Source organism: Opisthocomus hoazin, chromosome 5 (assembly GCF_030867145.1).
Source record: "Opisthocomus hoazin isolate bOpiHoa1 chromosome 5, bOpiHoa1.hap1, whole genome shotgun sequence".
Taxonomy (NCBI): Eukaryota; Metazoa; Chordata; class Aves; order Opisthocomiformes; family Opisthocomidae; genus Opisthocomus; species Opisthocomus hoazin.
This window is the reverse complement of record NC_134418.1, coordinates 30,628,829-30,650,071: the sequence shown is the minus strand read 5'-3', so window position 1 is coordinate 30,650,071 and position 21,243 is coordinate 30,628,829. Positions and strand designations below refer to the sequence as shown.

The 21,243-nt window shown below is 53.3% G+C and overlaps 3 protein-coding genes across 3 annotated transcripts; all 3 read right to left on the bottom strand.

Annotated features, from left to right (window-relative positions):
- Positions 1–823: 823 nt before the first annotated feature.
- LOC142361499 (C-X-C motif chemokine 2-like) lies at positions 824–2,265 on the bottom strand. Its single transcript, XM_075422089.1, has 3 exons — positions 2,202–2,265; positions 1,500–1,635; positions 824–1,142 (listed from the first exon to the last, which is right to left on the bottom strand). The coding sequence occupies exons 1-3, from the start codon at positions 2,263–2,265 to the stop codon at positions 824–826; spliced, it is 519 nt and encodes a 172-aa protein (XP_075278204.1).
- Positions 2,266–2,666: 401 nt separating this feature from the next.
- Positions 2,667–4,582, bottom strand: LOC142361544 (alveolar macrophage chemotactic factor-like). The gene is made up of 4 exons (XM_075422179.1): positions 3,604–4,582; positions 3,239–3,368; positions 2,985–3,068; positions 2,667–2,881 (listed from the first exon to the last, which is right to left on the bottom strand). Exons 1-4 carry the CDS (start codon positions 3,665–3,667, stop codon positions 2,857–2,859), a joined length of 303 nt encoding a protein of 100 aa, XP_075278294.1. The 5' UTR covers positions 3,668–4,582; the 3' UTR covers positions 2,667–2,856.
- Positions 4,583–4,679: 97 nt separating this feature from the next.
- LOC142361543 (C-X-C motif chemokine 2-like) lies at positions 4,680–7,090 on the bottom strand. The gene is made up of 4 exons (XM_075422178.1): positions 6,950–7,090; positions 6,424–6,553; positions 5,632–5,715; positions 4,680–5,093 (listed from the first exon to the last, which is right to left on the bottom strand). Exons 1-4 carry the CDS (start codon positions 7,038–7,040, stop codon positions 5,081–5,083), a joined length of 318 nt encoding a protein of 105 aa, XP_075278293.1. The 5' UTR covers positions 7,041–7,090; the 3' UTR covers positions 4,680–5,080.
- Positions 7,091–21,243: the final 14,153 nt, after the last annotated feature.

The following is a 21,243-nucleotide window of genomic DNA, read 5'->3' as shown; positions in this document are numbered from 1 at the left end:
GCAGTTTCGGCATCCAGGGTGGAGGGGTGGGTGACACAAATTTGATTCCGGCCCTTTTGGGGAGGCCCCAGACCTCAGATGCTACTACCAGCATGGCCAAACCAGATTTTGAAATGGTGATAATTTTGCTCAGGGTTGCAAGTCACACCTGTGTCACCTCAGTCCGTGTGGCCAAGGGATGTCCCTGTGCCACGCCGGGGTCCTCACGGGATGTGTGTGTCCGTCCCAGGAAAATGGGGGTCTGTGGAGAGAGCCTCAGCTGGTCACTGGGAAACCTCCCAGTATCTCCCATTTCTCCTGTGCTTGCACAACTGGAAGCCAGCGCTGCGGGGCTGCAGAGGTCAGACCCCATCCAGCTCCTGCCAGCGCACCCCGCTCCTCCCAGGAGCTGTCAGAAAAAGCCACGAAAATGGGGCAGAGCAAAGGCGGCGTGTTAGGAAGCGCCCCGTGGCAAAGCGGCCGAGGGCTTTGTGGTGCCACGGTCCCATCTAGCTCCCCTGCCCCCAAAATCCTGATTTTTTATACAAATCTGTGCAGAAAGAGCTGCCGCAGCTGATGGGGAGAAGCAGGTTCATCCTTTTATTGATGGCGCCCCGGACAGGCTGCTGTTGCGTCCAAGAACAGCGCAGGCACCCAAAATTGAGGGTGATGCCAGGCGCCCGAGGGGAAAGCCTTTTTTGGGGGGAGCAGGGGAGGGCTCCTGTCCCCTGCCAAAACCCGGGAGCGGAGCAAGCGCCGGCGTTGTGCTGCGAAACCCGGCGCATCTCAGCGTGGAGGGGTTACGTTGCTGCTGTCCCCGCAGAGGAACAATAGCCGTGGCCGGTTATTTATCATGGTACCCGGACAGAGGGAGAGATGGAGCAGGGGGTCTGCGAGGGGGCCGGCACCGCCGCTCTGCTCCCCCAGCCCATCGCTCCGCATCCCGCCGCGGCCGCGTCGATGCTTCTTTTTTGATGGAGTTCCTGCAGGTTTTTGGTGGGGGAAAGGGATGTAAATCGAGCAGCCCTGCCAACACATTGGGTACGCTGCCTGTTTTATGGTCGCTGGGCGTCGTGTACCTCTGCGTCAGCTTGTAGATGAGCAGCTGGATCCAGGGAGCCTCGGGGGCCACACATAGCTTCTTGTTTTTCTTCAGGGTAAGGCTGCAAGGCGACAAGACCCCCCTCAGCCCCCACACACGTCCCTTCCCCAAAGTTTTTCTAACCATGTTGCCGTCTCTAGAGAAAACCCTTCTTGCTCCCCAGCACAGCTACGAGCACACCCCTGCCAGTTTTGCTGGGAGACAGATGGGATTTTTTGGGCCTCGATCTCTGCTCCATGAGCCACACCGGGGGTAACCCCTGTTAAAACGGGCAGCAGCATCCTGCGCAACAGCCTATGCCTTGCCAGAGTCACCACAAGGTTTGGGGACTTCAGAGAGGGTGCCAGCGCCTGCGTACTTTTGCGCTGGTATGTGAGCAAGCCATTTGCAGGACTTGGTTTGCAGACTTTGCACTTACATGATCTCCTTCCTCCGGCAGTGAATACCCGGCGGCGTCACGTCGATGGCAAGGATCAGCCCCAGGTTGATGACCTGGGCAGTCGATTTGATGCACTTGCACCGCATGTTGGTCAGGAGGCTCTCCAGCGACAGACCTGCGCCCGAGAGCAGCCCACACCCACATGTCGACGCCCCGCGGGGAAAGCAGACGGGGACGCCTCCCTCCCACTGCCGTCCCCGTGCCACCCTCCCCGTGCCACCATCCCATCCCCTCCCCAGTGCCCATGGGGCCGCTTGCAGGGCTTGTGTTGATGGGGGCTGCAGCGGCAAGCAGCGAGAGCAGCGAGGCTGACGCAAGGCTGATCCCTCCCGGCACAGTCTCAAAGCTTTCTTTCCATGCATACGGAGGGAGTTTAGCTTCAGGGTTTGAAAACTTAACCAACATTTTATGAATTAAACCCGTTGCCCGCCCACCAAGCGCTCGAGTTCCACAGAGGTCTTGAAAAGAAGCAGCTTAAACCCATCAGGCAAATATCCCTTGGTCCCAGGCATCCCCCTCCAGCTTAGCCACTGTGTTTAAAAGACAAACTCAAGATCAAAGACAGGCAAGAAGCAAACTTGAAAGCTTAGAGGAGCCCATGCCCAGCCCCATCTGGGGCACCCGGTGCCCCTGCCTAGGGATTTGGCGGGGGAGATGGACAGACCCCCCAAGGTCACTCACCGCCCCCCGGCACCATGCTGCTCAGGAGCAGGGCCAGGGCCAGCACCGCCGGCAGCAGCCGCATCCTCGCCGCCCGCCCCAGGTCGCGGCGGGGGCCGCTTTATAACCAGCCCTGGTGGGGATTTCGCAGGCTGGGAAACATCCGTGGGGGGAAAGGAGCTGCCCCCTGCTTCAACTTCCCTGCCGTCGCTTCCCCCTGCCGCACATGGCCCACTCCGCCTCCTCGCCAAAAAAGGCAGAAACTACCGTGGCCGCCCCCTAAAACCTCCAGCTTGCCCCATGTTTCTTGTTGCAGAAATGCCAGTGAGCCCCGCTCTGCTCCCCACCCGTGGGGACTCGCTCCCTGGAGCACCCCCAAGACCCTGGCGTGCCGCAGGAAGGGATGCAAGGGACAGTGACCAAGGGCTGCTGCCTTTATTGGACCACTTGGCTTGTGCCCGAAGGGGACAGCCAGTTCATGGCCATGGTGTGGGAGGGTGGGAAAGTGGGGACTGGCATTTTGAAGGGTTTAAATGCATAAAACACAAAGGAAAAAGGAGCTCAGGGCATCATGCAGCAGCATGCTCCCCTCCGCGCCAGGGCAAGGCGACAGCAGGGTGAGGGGGATCCAGTTTTGGGCCGGGCACAGCTGGCCGTCCCGCTGGTGGCAGCTTCCTCAGCGGGGAGCCTCTTTCTTCCTCCTGCCAAAAGCAGAAGGCAGGAGAAACATGTGAAGACTGATCGCCACGAGATGCCCCGTGTCCCACTGGGAGCCCCTTTCGCTCGGGGTGGAGGGGGGCTTACAGGTTAGGGAGGTCCTGCAGGAGTTTCTTCACCCAAGGGGCATCAGGATCCACGCAAACCCTCTCCAGGCTTCTTAGCTTAATCCTAGAAAACAAACAGGGTTTCAGCACCGTCGCTTCCCCTTCCTCTAGTGGGGGGGCTCAAGCAGCCAAGCCCCCCTGTGCTTCACATAATGAAAAAGAGAGCGAAACTAAAATAATTCAGGGAGGGCAGGGCAGGAGCAGAGGGCTTGTACCCCTCCAGGAGCCACTTACACCACCTCAAGGCGCCGGCAGCTGCTCCCCACCGGCCGCACCTCGACGCTGCTGTATTTCCGCGGGGAGATGAAGACCCTGGTCGTCTTGGCGCAGCGGCAGCTCAGGTTGCCGTTGGCTTCCAGGAGAGCTGGAGGGGCACACAGCCGCGGCTCACGCATCGCCCGAAATACCTGCTACCACCCCCAAAACCCTTTCTGGGCCATGCATCTCCCTCCACATCCCGCCGGAATCACCGCACCTGGTTGCAGAAGAGCCTCAGAGGAATTTGATTCCCAGAGACGGCAGCAGGATGCCGCCTCCGCAAACATCGCCTCCCCCCTAGCATCCTCCAGCCCCACGCGTGGGGGCACGGGGAGCCTCACCTGCATCCCCGGGGCTGTGGGTCGCCAGCAGCAGCCCCAGCAGCAGGGCCACCCACGCAGCCATGCCGGCCCCATCCCCGGCCCCGGCAGCATCCCCCTATTTGAGCCGGAAAATAGGAGAAGTGGGGCGGCGCGGGTGGGAGGCCCCGGGGTCGGGGTGGTTTTCGCCCATCTCCGTTCCCTGCTGACGGCGCTCGTTAAACTTGCAACCCTGCTGACAAAAATCGGCTCGGGGCTTGGCGGGGGCCCAGGCTTCCTGAAACCGGCTCCGTTTTCCCCTTCCTACGAAGCCGGGTCTTGTGAAGATATGGGTCGTTTCCCCCAGCGCTTGTTCTTAGCCCACGCACAAGCCTGGAATTTTTTGTGGTGCTTTTCTCTTCTGCATGATCAGAAGTCACTCATTTCTCCTGCAACCAGATTTCCCCCACTGCAAGGTGCATCCCAGCCTGAGCTTTGGTGTCCGTTCCTTTTGCTCTTTCCCCCACTCCGTGGCTGATGATCCCAAAACTCTGCCAGGTGACCTCGCAGCCATCCCCTGTATTTCCCTATTGCCCTTCACTGCTTTCAGAAGCCACACGGCTGCCTGCAAACCCCAGCCCCATCACAAAACCCGGCGCTTGGACGTGGGGCGCGTTGGCTGAATCACCCGGCTCCCGGCCAGCAACATCGTGCCCTCAAATCGGCACCGAGGGAGAGAACAGGTTATGTCACCAAGGAGCTTTGCTTCCCAGTGGCTGTGCTGGGGCTGCCAGACCCTCGCTGGTGGTTCAGGGCTGGGACACCCATCCCAGCTGCCATCGCTGCCTTGGACAAACCTTTCCCCATCCTTGTCTCATTCCTCCACGTAAAAGCGGTTCCCATCATGCCTGACGCACGCCTGGGCACTGCCCTCGCCGGATACCTCACCTGATGTATATTCAAATGCACATTTTAATAACTGTGGTATATCTGTGAAAGACCATCACGACAAGAGCACTGGATGCAAACATCAGTAAATTCAGCTCCAGGAAGACTACGACAGTGGGCTTTGTCAAAGCTCTGCCGAGTGTCTTCAAAGCTAGGAGATCCAGGAAAAATTTAGCAGAAGAAAAAAATCTGCATTTTATTTGACTTGAGTTCTCAGGACAGGACACACCACGCTGTGTAATAAAAAACCAGGACACACACTCTGTCCATCAGTGCTTCGCACAGAAAGAGTCGCAAAGTCATTCCTACGGAGACGGGAGCAGCCCCTGACAGACAAAGCTTCACAGTCTACGGGCAGTAAATAAATGAAGAGTTCACATTCATGCTGATTGGAGGACCGAGTGCAGGGGGGAAACACCCCCACGAACCTGCCGCGGGGCCGGGGCCGGACACGGGGCTTTTGGGAAGGGGGGAAGCGAGGGCCAAGTGAGGAGCGGCCAGGTTTGCACGCCTGTGCATCATCTGCCGGCCCGTCTCAGGGCTCTGAGCGTCAACTTCCTTAGCAGGAAACTTACTTTTTCTTCCTGCAAAAAGCAGAAGGAGGAGAAATGTGTGAACATAGAGAAAAGCGGGTCCTCGGGGAGGAAGCTCCTGCCCCAACCGAAGGAAGTGGCGACCGTTTCCCCAGGACAGGCATCACCCCAGGGGGTGTTTCCCGGCCGCCCTTACACTGTGCCGCAAACCTGGGCACGACGAAGGAGAGCGGCTTTCCCAACCAAGCATCAATGCGCTATTGCCCTCGCAAGGAGCAAACCCTGCTCCTGCCATTTTTCCCCTCCCCAGAAAATATCTTTTTCTGTTGCCAAAATGTTTTCAGAGGCACTGCACCATGCACAAGCCGGGGAGACCATGACCCACGGATGGCAGCATCGACATGCTGAACGACCAAAAGCTGCTTTGCGCAGTGAGGTCTCACCCCTCATCGCCTTGGGAGCGGGTCCCTTGGGCCCTAGCAGCTCCCCGAGAGCCCTCGGTCCTCCGAGTGCTCCCCAGGAGCACAGATGCGATGGGATGCTCTCCAGGGCCACCTGAGCCAAAGGGGTTTTCATCAAAGCAACTTACGTGCTAGCAATACGCTTCAGCAGTTTCTTTACCCAAGGGGCATCAGGATTCACGCACAACTTCCCTGGGCTTTTTAATTTAATTCTGAAAATCAAGGAGAGTTTATGAGCATTTCCCTCCCCTCCAAGGGCAGGGATTCAAGCAGCCAGAGCTGATCTGCGGGAGTCAGCTTTCATTTACGGAGCCAGCAGATCGCAGAAAGCTGCTAGCAACATATGGAAGCCGCCGCGCGGTCAGGAAAAAGCGAGATGCAACACGTTCCCGTGCAGAGCGGAGACCACGCTTGAAGCCCAGAGGCGACTCTTCAAAGATGATTTTCTCTGTAGATTTACAGATGTGTCAACGCCAAGCAGTTGAAGAAATCTGACACTTCTGCTTAACGCACCACTTCAGGACAGGAGCAATGGGATGAGGGCTTGACCCAAGATTCTGTTGGCTCTCAGGAGTGTTGCACATCGATAGTGGGAAAATTGGTTACGGCTCATCCTGCCTCAGTGCCTGAGGATGTGCCTCCTCCAAACTGCAAACACTCCCCACTAAGCACCAGCATGAGGAAACCGTGCTTTGCTCTGCTGGAAAGGCTCATTTAGGTCCTGGGGAGCTCTGGCAGGTTGGCTTGACTTTTCTCAGCCCCCAAGGGTGAGTGAGCTTGCTGGCATTTTTTAAAAGCTTCAGTTTTCAGAAAGGGAGCGGAGAAGCGGGGTGGTTGCAGAAAAAAAAGGCGCAGCGCTGGCCCCACTGCTCTGCGGGAGCTGGAGGAGAAAGCAGCTTTCTGCCCCCTGAAGCACTTACATGATCTCCGTACGTCTGCAGGTGCTTCCCACAGGTCTGATCTCAATGCTCTCATATCTCTTTGGACTGATGTACTCCGAAGCTGTCTTTACGCACCTACAGTTCAGGTTTCCGTTCACTTCCAGGATGGCTGAGAAAGAGAGAAGGCAGCAACTTACAGAGACAGGCAGCGTTATTTACAGACGCAGCAACTCCAGATCTCTTAGAGAGCCAAAGAAATTGTCCCCTTCCGTGCTTTCACTGGCAACGCTTTAGGAACCATAGTGAGAAACTGTTTTCTGTGCCTCTACCTCTGTACCCCGCTGTCACACAGCTCCTGAAAGCTGAATCGGGTCCTAGCAAAGGAGGATGGTCACGCTCTTTCCTGGGCTATGAGAAAAACCCTGGACTAAGTAGCCAGAAGGAGTCCCTGTCTCCTCTGGTTCCTTTCGGCGCAGGGTGCAGGTGATGCACACCCGTCGTGAGGACCACGGCAGGCTGGGAGCTGACAGCCGTGGGTGTCTCTGCAAAGACACCAGAAGCTCACCTGCGCGGGCCGAGTGGGACGTCGCCAGCAGCAGCAGCAGCAGCCACGGGAGCATGGGGGCCCCTGTCCCCACCCCAGCCAGCGTCTGCATCCTCGTGGCAGGCTCAGCCCCAGCAATGCTCTGAGGAACCGGGTGAAGAAACACCCCTATTTATTCGGGAGGGTCACGCTCTGACACAAGCGGCAAGATTCAAACTTCAGCGGTCACATCTGACCAGCGGACCGTGAAAAGAGGTGACGTAATTTCTCAGATGCTCCCCGCAGCTGGGTCAGTAGCTAAATTTACAATATTATTGATTACAATCAGCCATTGGGACAAAGTGCATGTTTGGATTCCCCACGTAATCTTCCCCATGCCCCGTTTCTGATTAGCTCAGTCTGTACAAACATCACCCATCGTTTCCTTTAGCATTTACCCCTCAACCACAAAAAGAGCCCAGAATAAAATCGGAGCGCAAATCTCGGGTAAACAGGGGTTTTTTTAATGCACTCAGATATTTACATATTCCTTTCTTAGGGCTACAATACCCCATGCTATTTTTGCTAGTTCTTACATCAGCAAAAATGCATAGCACTGTACTGTGGAAAACTAATAAAGATCTCTGCTATACGTTTCTACTCAGACCCTTCAAATCTAGCACTTCACTGTAAGAGTAAAACACCCAGGAATGCAAGAGATGACTGGTACAGTAGCACCAGCAAAAACCAAACTATTCCTACATCTCTGCACATTTGTGGCTAAGCACTGACATGCAGATTTATCAGCAGCGACTGTCTTTGTAGCAGCGACCTGGGAGTGAAACGCAGAGGGATGCCAGAGAACAGCAGCCGGAACAGCAGCAGGGCTGGGATAGACTCAGGGATTTGCAAGGGTGAGAGCTGAGCTCTCCCCTTGCGGCGCTGGGACTGTAGGGAGAGGGACTGCAGCTCTGCTGTTTCCCTTGTGAACATCTCTCTACGCTACGTACAGAGCACCCTTCGATAACATAGGGGTCCAATCCCCATTTGGATGCGCAAGGAGCCACAGGGCAGCATCAGGGATAGCTTCTGGGGTCTTCTATTTGGCCCCATTTAGTAAAATATTGCAGCACGTAGGACCTGAACTAGTCTGGGCTTAGTTAGAGGTGTCCTTCCTGCCTACCATTCCAGGAAAAGCAGCTTTTATTACATGACCAGCTCAGAGGCGCAAAGTGCTATGCAGCCAGCGAGCCCGTTCTCCATCACTCACGGCAGGGATAATCAAATGGTAGTGGGCAAACTATTGACACGAAAGTAGATGTGTACATGCCAGTGAGAAACTGCAGAAGCATACAGAAAGGGAGGTCAGACCATGCACATCCTTACAATGCTGTAAAGCATCGTGTCCACATGGCTTTAAGGCTTTATTATGGCAACAGGGAGCCCTCTAGGCTTTACACATGAAGGAATACGCCTGCCCATTTTTGGGGACCATTGGCTGGAGCTTGCTTCTCTTCACCCTTCACAGCATCTTTTGCATTTGTCTCAAAATGAGCCATTGAAGGACTAAAGGAATTCATTTTGGCAAGCCAGCGATTAGTCCTATAATGCCAACACCTTCAGCTCTCACATGTGATATTCAAGGGCCACCACTGCAAAGCGATGGCCCCAGCAGCTCCCCACGCTCTCGGGTTCTGGTGGGATGGGGGCTGCCCTGAATTAGGCAAAGTCACCAGCTGGGAAGCAAAAGGGGAAGGGGACACGTGGCCACGATAGCAAGGCAAGGAGGAAGGAAGAGGACAGAAGAAAAAAGATGTGGTTGTGTGATAATGTTGTAATTTGGAGCTTTTAAATCACATTGGCATTTTATATAGTAACAAAATGGTAAACTTTAAAAAAAAGAAAAAAAATCTTCCACTCCAGCTGTAAGCTACTCATCTTTCTCTTAAAATCATACTTTCCCTGTGACACAGGTCCAAAAGCCTTGTAAAGGTCTTGTTCAAGATGTCAAGGTCAAACCTGACAAGCAAGGAGTTTAACTCCCTGCCCATCAGGGTTGCAGAGAGGCCAGGGACAATTTCCATGAGCTATTCTCAACATCCTGTGAAGGGAATGAGAGCCTTGCTGCTATGGCAGTGGAAAAGGAGATGGCCTTAAAACTGTTTTTTTTCCAATACTTTCAGAGTTTTCAATTTCCTCACAGAGAGTATGAGAAGGAGCCCAACCTAGGGCTGGTTTATGTGGTTTTGTTGGGTTGTGACAGGGGTCTCCCTAAAGAAAAGTCTGCAAAATGGTGGGGAATGCAGCAATTTACCGCAAGAGATGACCAGTCACCTACTCAAAATACTATTGAGGCAGCAAAGAAGTTTCAAAATCTTTCTGAAGTTCATGACTTCAGAATGATCCTGCTTTTATAGCTGGGGAAAACCAAAAGAAGTGAAAGCAACTTTCCCCAAAGCAGCACGATGGAGAGGAGAGAGCCGGGGCACATGGCCAGCACCCCAAGCCTGGCTCTTGCACAACCAAAGGAAACCAACGCTGGTGCTGGCAGCGCTTAGGAAAACTGGTAAGGCAAAAAGCTACCCGAGGCAGGCACGTAATGGACAGACCAAGGTAAGTCATGAGCGAGATCACACCCTAGATCTGTGGCTACAGGGAAGGTGTGTCCATCTCCCATCTACCCTGGAGAGAAGTGGGAGCTACAGAAGCCTGTTTTGGCTGAGTGGATTTAGAGAGGTGGCTTTACAGGTGTCCTGGGTGATCAGTTTGGCCACAGTGACCTCAGTTTTAGCCTGGAGCAGATGTTTGCCCCTAGGCCTATGCAAGATCCCAGGTGCTTTCACTGAGGTTGTCTCCTCTAGGGATGTGCTGCTTTATGCTCACATGTTGCCTTATGCCTGTCCTTGCAACACTTCTTCCATGACAGTTGTGGTGCTCATTAACTCACTTTGTACACAGGATGAAACCCACACATCCTTCAGGGGGGTGACAGGAGGGTGTCCTCTTCATCACGAGCACCAGGGAAGCTGTCCCGTCTGCAGAAGTGGCCTTGGCAGCAGCTCCTCTCCAAGTAGGAGAAGTCAGTACTATCAGGACAAAATAACACACTCACCCTGGAGCTGTGGGGAAGCAACAGCCATCATGGCATCCTTTGGGCAGGCGGTGCTGCCCAACAGCATTCCTGGCCTGGCCCATGGATGCTTCTGGAAACACAGCCCAAAGTGCGGGCTCAGCTCTGCAATTTCAGGCGGCGGGGTGGCATGGCAGTCATTGCCCACATGGCTACGAAGATGAACGGAACATAACCAGTGGTTCCCTTTCAGACATGCCCTCTTGATTCATGCCTAGACGTAGGTTTTCATAGTGAAGCCCAGCTCCGGGCATCACTTTCTGAAGTGATGTGCTTGGGTTTCCCCCAGAAATGCCCGGGTAGTTTGGTGAATCCCCGCCACGTCGTCCCAGAAGACGTGCATTTGCCTAGCTGGTCCTCAAGCTAGTACAAGTTTCTGCTTTGGGTAGGAAATGTGAAATAAATGTGGATGCGGCAAGAAAGGAGAACTTGACAGAGATACTGTAATCCCAGGGTTTCTGAATCGTCTTGATAGTAGTCACAGTGGTTTTGATGTATGACTAATGTATAAATTGATAAACATTGTGGTGTTTTCTCAGGAAGGAAAAGCTTGTAGTCATTGCGGGTGGCTAATATTTGTGCATGCTGAGTGGCAATTCTGAAAAGGGAGAAGGAGGGTGAGGATCTAGGCTGTGACTATATTTAAGCTAACCGCTTCCTGGGTGCCAGTAATTGAGAAAAGTGGCCATCACACATTGATCTGTGGGCTTCTCCAGACCAGCATCAGCTGAAACATGTTAGAAATATCCTGACGGCTTCTGTATTTTCTGCAGCAGCTGTACCTTTGCAGGCAAGACTTTGATTTGTGTCATTTTTTATTTCTGTTCTTTTAATTAGATTCTAAAAATATTTTTACACTCACTGGATCCTCCAGGCATCCTTCCCACGGTATCTAAATCAAAGGCCTACAAAAATGTGGTGCGAATACCTCCCAAAGGCCACGACCACAGCAGGAAAGAAGTGCTCCACTGCATGGCTTTGCTGTGCTTCTGCAGCCTTACAAACACATAATTTAGTAGCACCAAGCCATAGAAGGCTTCAGGCTAGTTCAGTGAGGTCAAAGATTTCCCTGAAGACACAGAAAAATGAGTGATGGGAAATGAGAGGGGAGCTAAGTGAGCCATGTGTGGAAAGAAGAAGAGAGCTCATGCTTTCTCGCAGAGGGAAACAGGAGGTTTTACACACCTGAGCCCTCTCTGAAAGATGAGTATGGAAAACCTGCCACAGCATCTCCAAACACATGAGCCAGGGATGGAGCAAGAACTTCATCTGTAACAACAAGGCAGCTTCAGGAAGGAGTAGAAAATGACCTGTGCTAAGTGGAGCAGGAGGAAAAAAAAACTAAAATCTCTTCCATGTTTGACCAGGATGGGCAGAATCCCAACCCTGATGTAAATGCAGTGAAGATGCCGACTCTCCTGTCCTTCAGTGAGGACCTGCATGCTCCACAAGCAAGCACGTAAGGTTTCGCAAGAGGCTGCCTCAGAGATGTCTGCAGCAAGCAAACCTCTCAGCCATGCTGAAACCACTAGGTTTGTTCTGAGAGAAAGTGAACTTTCAGCACAGCCCTTCTTTCTCCACAACTCACCCAGCGCTCCTTGCGGGAGAGATCAAACTGTCTTTTTTAAAAAAAAATCCCTCCCAGAAAACCTCAGCTGCAGTGAAGTGTCATCACTGTGGTCTGTGGTCCATCATCTACTTCAAAGATAAAGATACCTCCTGCCAAAACCTGAGGGAGATCTGCACCCACATCTGGTGAGTTGCTGGAGCGTGTCCAGAGAAGGGCAATGAGGCTGGTGAGGGGTCTAGAGAACAAGTCTTATGAGGAGCGGCTGAGGGAGCTGGGGCTGTTTAGTCTGGAGAAGAGGAGGCTGAAGAGGGACCTTATTGCTCTCTACAACTCCCTGAAAGGAGGCTGTAGTGAGGTGGGTGTCTCTTCTCCCAAGTAACTAGTGATAGGACGAGAAGCAATGGCCTCAGGTTGCATCAGAGGAGGTTTACATTGGCTATTAGGATAAATTTCTTCACTGAAAGAGTGGTCAGACATTGGAATAGGCTGCCCAGGGAGGTGGTGAAGTCACCAACCTTGGAGGTGTTCAAAAAAGGTGTGGATGTGACACTTTGGGATATGGTTTAGTAGGCCTGGTGGTGATGGGGTGACGGATGGACTTGATGATCTTAGCAGTCTTTCCCAGCCTATGATTCTATGATTCTGTTTCAGAGCCAACCAGTTCAGCACTGCATGAAAACCTGGGCAGAAGCACCCAGGACTGAAGTGCAGCGCAGCATTGGTTTCTCTCTTATTGTACAAAAATGTGTCTCAGCCATTTCACGCAGTGCCCAGTTACCAGCCAGGGCTATGTCCAGCCCAGCTGGGATGTCCTCCATCTCCTTGTGCCTCCTACACCTCGAAAACATGTTTCCAAGCAGCTTGTGTTCATTTATCCACGTATGAAAAGAACTTCTTTAGCTATTTTTTCCCCTGGTGTCCCTTCTCCTGGTTGCATTTTAAGAAGAACCGTTCCCTTTATACAACTGGCCTTCCTTTCTTCCAAAAAATTACTAGCCGAAATCTCAAGAATAACACCGACGCAAGGGTACAGTCCAGGGGAAGGGAACAACTGACCAGGACGCGTGGGTCTCCATGACCCTGTGCTGGTGGCTACCAGCTCAGGCGCAGCTCGGCAGAACTTTATTTGTACTCAGATGCAAAACAGACAGTGCTTACTGCGGCAGAGACCAGGTACAGAAGTGAAATTTCAACATGAGAGCACCGGAATTAGCCAAAGCCTAACGAATTCAGTCCAAAATTAGGTTGTTCAAACCTAATTTTGAGCTCATTGTCACTTATTCTCTTCAAGCAAAGGTGCACAGACTTGCTGGTGATGCGGCATGGGGACAAGTTCTCATTTTTGACTGATTTTTGGTGACACCACAGCATGTGATAGCACCCCTGCTCTGCATATCTGCAAGCAGGTGAAAAACCTGCTATGGGCATCTTTAAAAGCAGGGCTCAAGTATCTGCTCTGCTTGAGGGCTAAAGAAAGGGAATACAGCAAGAGGGAGTTTTGAAAGAGAATGGATAAGGAGGAAGGAGCAAGGCTCAGAGCAAGAACAAAAGCTCAGTCAGGGTGAGAGAAATTAAGGGAAACTTTTAAGAAATGTGAACTTGATATTCCTGCCTCCCCGGTCAACTGCAAGCCATGGGACCGCTGCAGAGCAGTGACCGGATGCTTTCTGCTGAAGGGAAAGCAATAGCATTCATTCAGCAGCATGTCAGGGCACGCCATCCGACCCCAGAGCAGGGACAGTTTCTGGGACATCCCGTCCACCCCAGAGATGCAAATGGCACCAAACAAGCACAGGAGAAAATCCCCGTAATGCTGTGCTAATTTGCACTTGCTGCTAGAAAAGCACGCTGGAGAAATACCCCAGCACCCCCGCACTTCTTTGCCTGAAGGTCATGGTTTGCTTCAAATGTAAGTTAATCCAAAATGAGCTTAACGTGAAGCAGAGAAGCAGCGCCATTCCTCAAAGGCTCGCTGGAAGAGTGGAACGCGCCATGCCGCCTGGCACAAGAGACATGAAGTGGGAATGAAACCCAAGGGTGTCACCAGAAAGCAGTGCCGGTGGCTCGGCCGCAGGCCCAAGCTCCCTCTCCACACATTTGCATGCGGGCGCAGGAACCGGTCTAGACGCTGCAGGTGCCTCCAAGCGAGCACCGTTACTGATTTGCATAAGGGCTTAGTGCGATTGTGCCGGCTCGACCCCCAGCATGGGAGCAAGTCGATGACGAGCTGAGGTGAAGTCAAGCTGTGACAGGGAGGGAGCCAATGAACTGCAAGCCGGTGCATTATAAAGCGAGATGTCCCTGTTGACATGGCCTTGGTGCTCTAGTTACGTACATGGTGCAGCTTCAACCCCATGTCCTCCACATCTCTACCGGCTGGGAGGAAGGTCTCTTGTTTTTGGCACTTCATTCTTGGGCTAGCAAAGAAGTGGTCTAGGTCTAATTACAATGGCTGGACCAAAATATGCTCCTGGAAACCTCCCCAGCTAGATCTCGCCTGCGCTTCACAAGATGAGAAGTTTCCACGAAACTCGAAGGCGGCCCCCTCATCCCCCAGCGCCTTTCCCTGGAGTAGAAAGAGGACGCTGCAACGCCAGTGAGGATGCTTCAGCACTTTAGGAGGTTTACGCAATGGGTGCTAACAAGAAGAAGGTAATTCAGAGTGGCAGGATTACATCGCCTGCTTGTCCCACAGTGCCAATCATCCAGCCGAGCCCATGGTGCTGGTGGAAGGCTGGGCATAGAGAACGCCATTGCAGCAGCTCAAGGTTTTAGCTGTCTTCTGCATCTGTGTCAGCAATTGGACTGCTAGATGGGTGACTGGAAAAAGGACTTAGACCCAGGGGACTGCCAAGATCTGGAAGGACTTACACGAGCTTTCACAGTTGGACTTTTCTGCAGATGACAAGGAGGAAAGAGGTGCCAAAAATGCCACAAGGGGCAGAAATACAACAAAGATACTGGTATGTGTTTCGGTTTCGGCTGCTGCCGGCAACAAAAGCGCCACGCGGCCGCCCCTCCCCCCGCCAGCGTGTGGAGGAGAATGGAAAGAAAGAGGCAGAAACTGGTGGGTCGGGATAAGGGCAGTTTAACAGAACAGCAAACAGAGGGAAAACAGGAACAACAACGATACAAATAAGGAGAAAACACAACCACGAACCGTACAACAGCCGCTCTCCCGAAACCGGACCGGCGCTGCGCCCGCCCAAGCCGCGAGTGCGTTCCCGCCGCGCCGCCCCCCCCCCCCACCGGAACCCAGCGTGACGTCACATGGTATGGAATACCCGGCTCTGTTTGGCCAGGTGGGGTCAGCCCCCACCCCCCGGCTGTGCCCCTTCCTGGATTCCAGTGAAAATTAACCCTGTTCTGGCCAAACCCAGGACATTATCCACCCCTTATTCCATACCATCTACGTCATGCCCAGGTCCCCCATTGTCCAGTTGATCACCACCACTTCTCCTGTCTCCAGATATCATTCCTTTAGTCTATGGATCATCACTCTAAAGTGTCCATTGAGTTCATTTAATCCATGACTTCAGGCTCCATCTGTCGTTATGGTCTTCCATGGCAGGAGAGGTGATGTGTGGTGATGGGCGGTCACTTGCTGCATCCGGAGCTCATGGCTGATGTATCTGGTGCGGCCTGTGCCCACAGTCTGCAGGAGATGTTGATCTTGATGAGGTTGCTGGATGCCAGTTGTTGAAAACCAGGTCCAGTTCCATCATCGCTGTGCTCTGCTAGGTTTTCATCGAAAAAGTCCATCCTTCTCTAATCTGGACGATTCTTACTATGCTACTACTGGTACAAAATATAACAATTATAACAGTGATAACAGACAGTGACAGGGTTATTTAACAACTAACTTTATACAATTTATTTATGGACTATTCTCGCCCAAAATTAAATCCCCATGAGGTACACATCGGACTTCCCCATCCTTCCGCATTACCCACCAGGTACACCCAGGTCCTTGAGCAAAGGCAATCCCGCGGACGGGCTTGCCTTTGCCCGAGGCAGGACTAACCCAGACTGTCTTCCCTAACATGTTCCGCATGTGCACTACAGGGACTTTATCCCCTTCTACGGGGCGCTGAGGTTTTGACTGGGCAGGACCAGCCCGGTTGGTGGACCCTCTGGTGTTAACCAACCAGGTGGCCTTTGCTAAATGGGTATCCCAATTTTTGAAAGTCCCACCCCCCATTGCCCTCAAAGTGTTTTTTAGCAGCCCATTGTAACGTTCGATCTTTCCAGAGGCTGGTGCATGGTAGGGGATGTGATACACCCACTCAATACCGTGTTCTTTGGCCCAGGTGTCTATGAGGCTGTTGCGAAAGTGAGTCCCGTTGTCCGACTCGATTCTTTCGGGAGTGCCATGTCGCCACAGGACTTGTTTTTCCAGGCCCAGGATGGTATTCCGGGCGGTGGCATGGGGCACAGGGTAGGTTTCCAGCCATCCGGTGGTGGCCTCCACCATTGTGAGCACATAGCGCTTGCCTTGGCGGGTTTGTGGCAGTGTGATGTAGTCAATCTGCCAAGCCTCCCCATATTTATATTTTAGCCATCGTCCTCCATACCACTGAGGCTTTACCCGCTTGGCTTGCTTGATTGCAGCGCATGTCTCACATTCATGGATAACCTGTGCAATAGTGTCCATGGTCAAGTCCACCCCTCGGTCACGAGCCCATCGGTGTGTCGCGTCTCTTCCTTGGTGGCCCGAGGTGTCATGGGCCCACCGAGCTATAAACAGTTCACCCTTATGTTGCCAGTCCAGATCCACCTGAGCCACTTCAGTCTTAGCAGCCTGATCTACCTGGTGGTTGTTTTGATGTTCTTCAGTGGCCCGACTCTTAGGGACGTGGGCGTCCACGTGACGGACTTTTACAGCCAACTGCTCCAGCCGGGCAGCAATATCTTGCCACAATGGGGCAGCCCAGATAGGTTTGCCTCTGCGCTGCCAGTTGTTCTTCTTCCATTGCTGCAGCCACCCCCACAAGGCATTGGCCACCATCCAAGAGTCGGTGTAAAGATAGAGCACTGGCCACTTCTCTCGACTGGCAATGTCTAAAGCCAGCTGGATGGCTTTCACCTCTGCAAACTGGCTGGACTCACCTTCTCCCTCGGCAGTTTCTGCGACTTGTCGTGTAGGGCTCCATACAGCAGCCTTCCACCTCCGCTGCTTCCCCACAATGCGACAGGACCCATCCGTGAACAGGGCATACTGTTTCTTATCTTCTGGCAGCTGGTTATACAGTGGGGCCTCTTCAGCACGTGTCACCTCCTCCTCTGGTGATGCTCCGAAATCTTTGCCTTCTGGCCAGTCCATGATGACCTCCAGAATTCCTGGGCGACTGGGGTTTCCCATTCGGGCGCGCTGGGTGATCAGAGCGACCCACTTACTCCACGTAGCATCGGTGGCATGATGCGTAGAGGGGACCCTCTCTTTGAACATCCAGCCCAGGACCGGCAATCGTGGAGCTAGGAGGAGCTGTGCTTCAGTGCCGACCACTTCTGAAGCAGCTCGAACGCCTTCATATGCTGCCAGAATCTCTTTTTCAGTGGGAGTATAGCGGGCCTCAGATCCTTTGTATCCCCGGCTCCAGAACCCCAGGGGTCGACCTCGAGTCTCCCCTGGTGCTTTCTGCCAGAGACTCCAGGTTGGGCCATTCTCCCCGGCTGCGGTGTAGAGCACGTTTTTAACATCTTGCCCTGACCGGACTGGACCAAGGGCTACGGCATGAACTATCTCCCATTTAATCTGTTCAAATGCCTCTCGTTGCTCAGAGCCCCATTCAAAATCATTCTTCTTCCGGGTCACGTGGTACAGAGGACTTACAATCTGGCTGTAATTTGGGATGTGCATCCTCCAAAAACCCACAACACCCAGGAAGGCCTGTGCTTCCTTTTTGCTGGTTGGTGGAGACATAGCTGCTATTTTGTTGATGACATCCATTGGGATTTGACGGCGCCCATCCTGCCATTTTATTCCCAAAAACTGGATCTCTTGCACAGGTCCCTTGACTTTACTTCGCTTAATGGCGAAACCGGCTTTCAGAAGGATCTGAACTATTTTCTCCCCTTTCTCGAAAACCTCCTCCGCTGTGTCGCCCCATATAATGATGTCGTCGATGTACTGCAGATGTTCTGGGGCTTCACCCTTTTCCAGTGCAGTCTGGATTAGTCCATGGCAAATGGTGGGACTGTGTTTCCACCCCTGGGGCAGTCGATTCCAGGTGTACTGGATGCCCCTCCAGGTGAAAGCAAACTGTGGCCTGCACTCTGCTGCCAAAGGGATGGAGAAGAATGCATTAGCGATGTCAATTGTAGCGTACCACTTGGCTGCCTTTGACTCCAGCTGATATTGAAGTTCTAGCATGTCTGGCACGGCAGCACTCAGCGGTGGTGTGACTTCATTCAGGCCACGGTAGTCTATTGTCAGTCTCCACTCTCCAGTAGATTTTCTTACTGGCCATATGGGACTATTAAAGGGTGAGCGAGTTTTGGTGATCACTCCTTGACTCTCCAGCTGGCGGATCAGCTGATGAATGGGGAGAAGGGAGTCTCGGTTGGTACGATACTGTCACCGGTGCACCGTTGTGGTTGCGATGGGTACCTGTTGTTCTTCAACCCTCAGCAACCCCACAACGGAAGGATCCTCCGAGAGACCAGGCAAAATGGACAGCTGTTTAATTTCTTCCGTCTCCACAGCAGCTATGCCAAAAGCCCACCGATACCCCTTTGGGTCCTTGAAATAGCCTCTCCTAAGATAGTCTATCCCAAGGATGCACGGAGCCTCAGGGCCAGTTACAATGGGGTGCTTCTGCCAGTCCTGCCCAGTGAGGCTCACTTCAGCCTCCAGTACACTCAGCTCTTGGGACCCCCCTGTCACTCCTGAAATGCAAATGGACTCTGACCCTTTGAACTCTGATGGCATTAAAGTACACTGTGCACCAGTGTCCACTAGAGCTTTATACTCTTGTGGATCTGACGTGCCAGGCCACCGAATCCACACCATCCAATAGACACGGTTGTCCCTTTCCTCCACCTGGCTGGAGGCAAGGCCCCTCTAATCCTCGTCAGAGAATTTGCTGCTCACCTGCTGTAAAAATGACTTGGAGGTCCCCTCCAGAGGATCGGAATCAAGGTCAAACTGTCTACCTGATCTGGAGAGCTGGCTTTTGGAAACTGGAGCGGCACTTTTCCTAACAGAGTCCCCTTTTGTGATTGTTTTACCTCGCAACTCACGGACTCGTGCCTCTAGACTTGAGGTGGGTTTTCCATCCCACTTCCTCATGTCCTCTCCGTGGTCACGCAGGTAAAACCACAGGGTGCCCCGTGGTGTGTAGCCTCTGTATTCCCTCTCCTGAGCAGGGAAACGCTTGCCCCTAATAGCTGAGATGCGGGCCCGCACAGGTGGGGAGTAGGACATATCCTCTTTGAATTGCTGGAACTGTCGGGACAGTTTATTCACAGCTGAGACAAGGGAGGAAGAGAGACTTTCCTCGTATTGGCGGAGTCTGACAGCCACCTCATCCACTGTTGGTGCCTCTTTACCTTTCCAGTTTACAACTGCCAGTGAGTTAGCATGTGAGGAGGGTGCGCTCCGCACAAACTTCCTCCACATGGATTGTGAGCACTGGAGTTCATCTGGGTCTGTGGGTACCTGCTCATCGTCTGTGTCACAGTAAACCAGCTCCCGCACAGCTAATTCCCTCAAGTACTGAATACCCCTTTCCATATTGGTCCACTTGCCAGGATAGCATACAAAATCGTCACTGAAGGGGTACCTCTCCCTCACCCCTGAAAGAAGTCTCCTCCAGAGGCTGAGGATTTGTTCTTTTTTCCCAATGGCCTTGTCAATGCCCCCATCCCTGGCCAGGGATCCCAGCTGCTTGGCTTCCTTGCCCTCTAATTCCAAGCTGCTGGCCCCGTTATCCCAGCACTGCAGCAGCCAGGTGGCAATGTGCTCGCCTGGGTGGCGGCTGAAATCTTTCCGCATGTCTCACAGCTCGCCCAGGGACAGGGACCGGGTGATGATCTCTGTCTCTATCTCCTGTGATGACCCTGGCTCATCATCATCCCTCCCGGAGCGATCTGCTCTCTTTGCGTCTTTCTTTAGTTTTACGGGGGCGACTGCTACGGGCACAGGTTGGTCATTGGGCTCAGTCACTGTGCCTGTGGCTGGAGCTGGGGCTGGAGCAGCTGCTGTGTCTGCTGAGGAAACCGAGGCAGACCCTGCAGCTGTGGTAGCGGCGGTGCCAGTCTGGGGGGCTGTAACTGCCTGCTGGGCTGGAGGGGCTGCAGGGCCGGCTGGGGGGGCAGCGCCAGTTGCAGCGCCTGCCGCTTCGCTTCCCCCCCTTTCCCCTTTAAGGCACTGAACAGAGTTGAACATGGCTCGGTAGGCATGGGCCAGACCCCAGCACGTTGCGGTGATCTGTGTCTCTCTGGAGTTCCCAGGGTGGCAGCACACTTTTTGCAGATACTTTACTAGTTTGTCCGGATCCTGTACTTCCTCAGGGGTGAGTTTAAAAAACACCGGAGGTGCCCACTGCCCTAGGTACTTGCCCATGCTGTCCCACACACCCAGCCACTCACAGCTATCCGGCCCCGGGGCAGGTCTCTGCACGATGTTCTTAACGACTTGCTTAACCCTAAACAAAAGCTGAAACCCATTCAGGAGGCAGAACAAAAGGAGAGTGCTGGCCTGAGCATCCCACGGGTACTCGAAATTCTCAAAAGCCGTTAGGACCAGCCTGAGGGAGAGAGTGGGGGCGAAAGAGTGGGGGAAGGTATCCCCTTCGGTTTTCCCCACAGATTGGGTTTGATTACTAACAAAATCTAAGACATAGGACCCGAGGTACGGAAATGACCGCAGTGCCGCATGCAAACACAAGCCTAATTTCATGCACATTGACGTTATCATGTCATAAGTCGACATCATACAGTATAGCAAAATCATCACCCTGATCCTTTTCCCCGAGGTAATGAACAGCACCACAGGGAAAACATAGTGCAAGTACGGATTCAAAAACCACAGCCATCTGATCACAGACAGAAACATTTTTACCGGCGACTTTAACTAACACAGTAAATGCGTATGATAAATTTTAACAAAATCTATGAAAGCAGTTTTAACACCAGCTGCTCAGCCCTGCCGTTATCCCCGCTCCACGTCTGGGCGCCAATTTAATGTTTCGGTTTGGGCTGCCGCCGGCAACAAAAGCGCCACGCGGCCGCCCCTCCCCCCGCCGGCGTGCGGAGGAGAATGGAAAGAAAGAGGCAGAAACTGGTGGGTCGGGATAAGGGCAGTTTAACAGAACAGCAAACAGAGGGAAAACAGGAACAACAACGATACAAATAAGGAGAAAACACAACCACGAACCGTACAACAGCCGCTCTCCCGAAACCGGACCGGCGCTGCGCCCGCCCAAGCCGCGAGTGCGTTCCCGCCGCGCCGCCCCCCCCCCACCGGAACCCAGCGTGACGTCACATGGTATGGAATACCCGGCTCTGTTTGGCCAGGTGGGGTCAGCCCCCACCCCCCGGCTGTGCCCCTTCCTGGATTCCAGTGAAAATTAACCCTGTTCTGGCCAAACCCAGGACAGTATGCAAGCACATTTCCCCTCCATACTTGAGGGA

What these genes read in the sequence shown, in the direction of transcription:
- LOC142361499 (XM_075422089.1), bottom strand. Translation starts at nt 2,265, where the DNA reads ATGCGGCTGCTGCCGGCGGTGCTGGCCCTGGCCCTGCTCCTGAGCAGC. An exon ending in CAGCATGGTGCCGGGGGGCG is followed by an intron (nt 1,636 to 2,201) that starts GTGAGTGACCTT and finishes TCTCGGGCGCAG; the next exon opens with GTCTGTCGCTGGAGAGCCTC. An exon ending in TGCCGGAGGAAGGAGATCAT is followed by an intron (nt 1,143 to 1,499) that starts GTAAGTGCAAAG and finishes GTCGCCTTGCAG; the next exon opens with CCTTACCCTGAAGAAAAACA.
- LOC142361544 (XM_075422179.1), bottom strand. Translation starts at nt 3,667, where the DNA reads ATGGCTGCGTGGGTGGCCCTGCTGCTGGGGCTGCTGCTGGCGACCCAC. An exon ending in CCACAGCCCCGGGGATGCAG is followed by an intron (nt 3,369 to 3,603) that starts GTGAGGCTCCCC and finishes GTGCCCCTCCAG; the next exon opens with CTCTCCTGGAAGCCAACGGC. An exon ending in CTGCAGGACCTCCCTAACCT is followed by an intron (nt 2,882 to 2,984) that starts GTAAGCCCCCCT and finishes TGCTTTTGGCAG; the next exon opens with GAGGAAGAAAGAGGCTCCCC.
- LOC142361543 (XM_075422178.1), bottom strand. Translation starts at nt 7,040, where the DNA reads ATGCAGACGCTGGCTGGGGTGGGGACAGGGGCCCCCATGCTCCCGTGG. An exon ending in GTCCCACTCGGCCCGCGCAG is followed by an intron (nt 6,554 to 6,949) that starts GTGAGCTTCTGG and finishes TCTCTTTCTCAG; the next exon opens with CCATCCTGGAAGTGAACGGA. An exon ending in TGCAGACGTACGGAGATCAT is followed by an intron (nt 5,716 to 6,423) that starts GTAAGTGCTTCA and finishes CTTGATTTTCAG; the next exon opens with AATTAAATTAAAAAGCCCAG.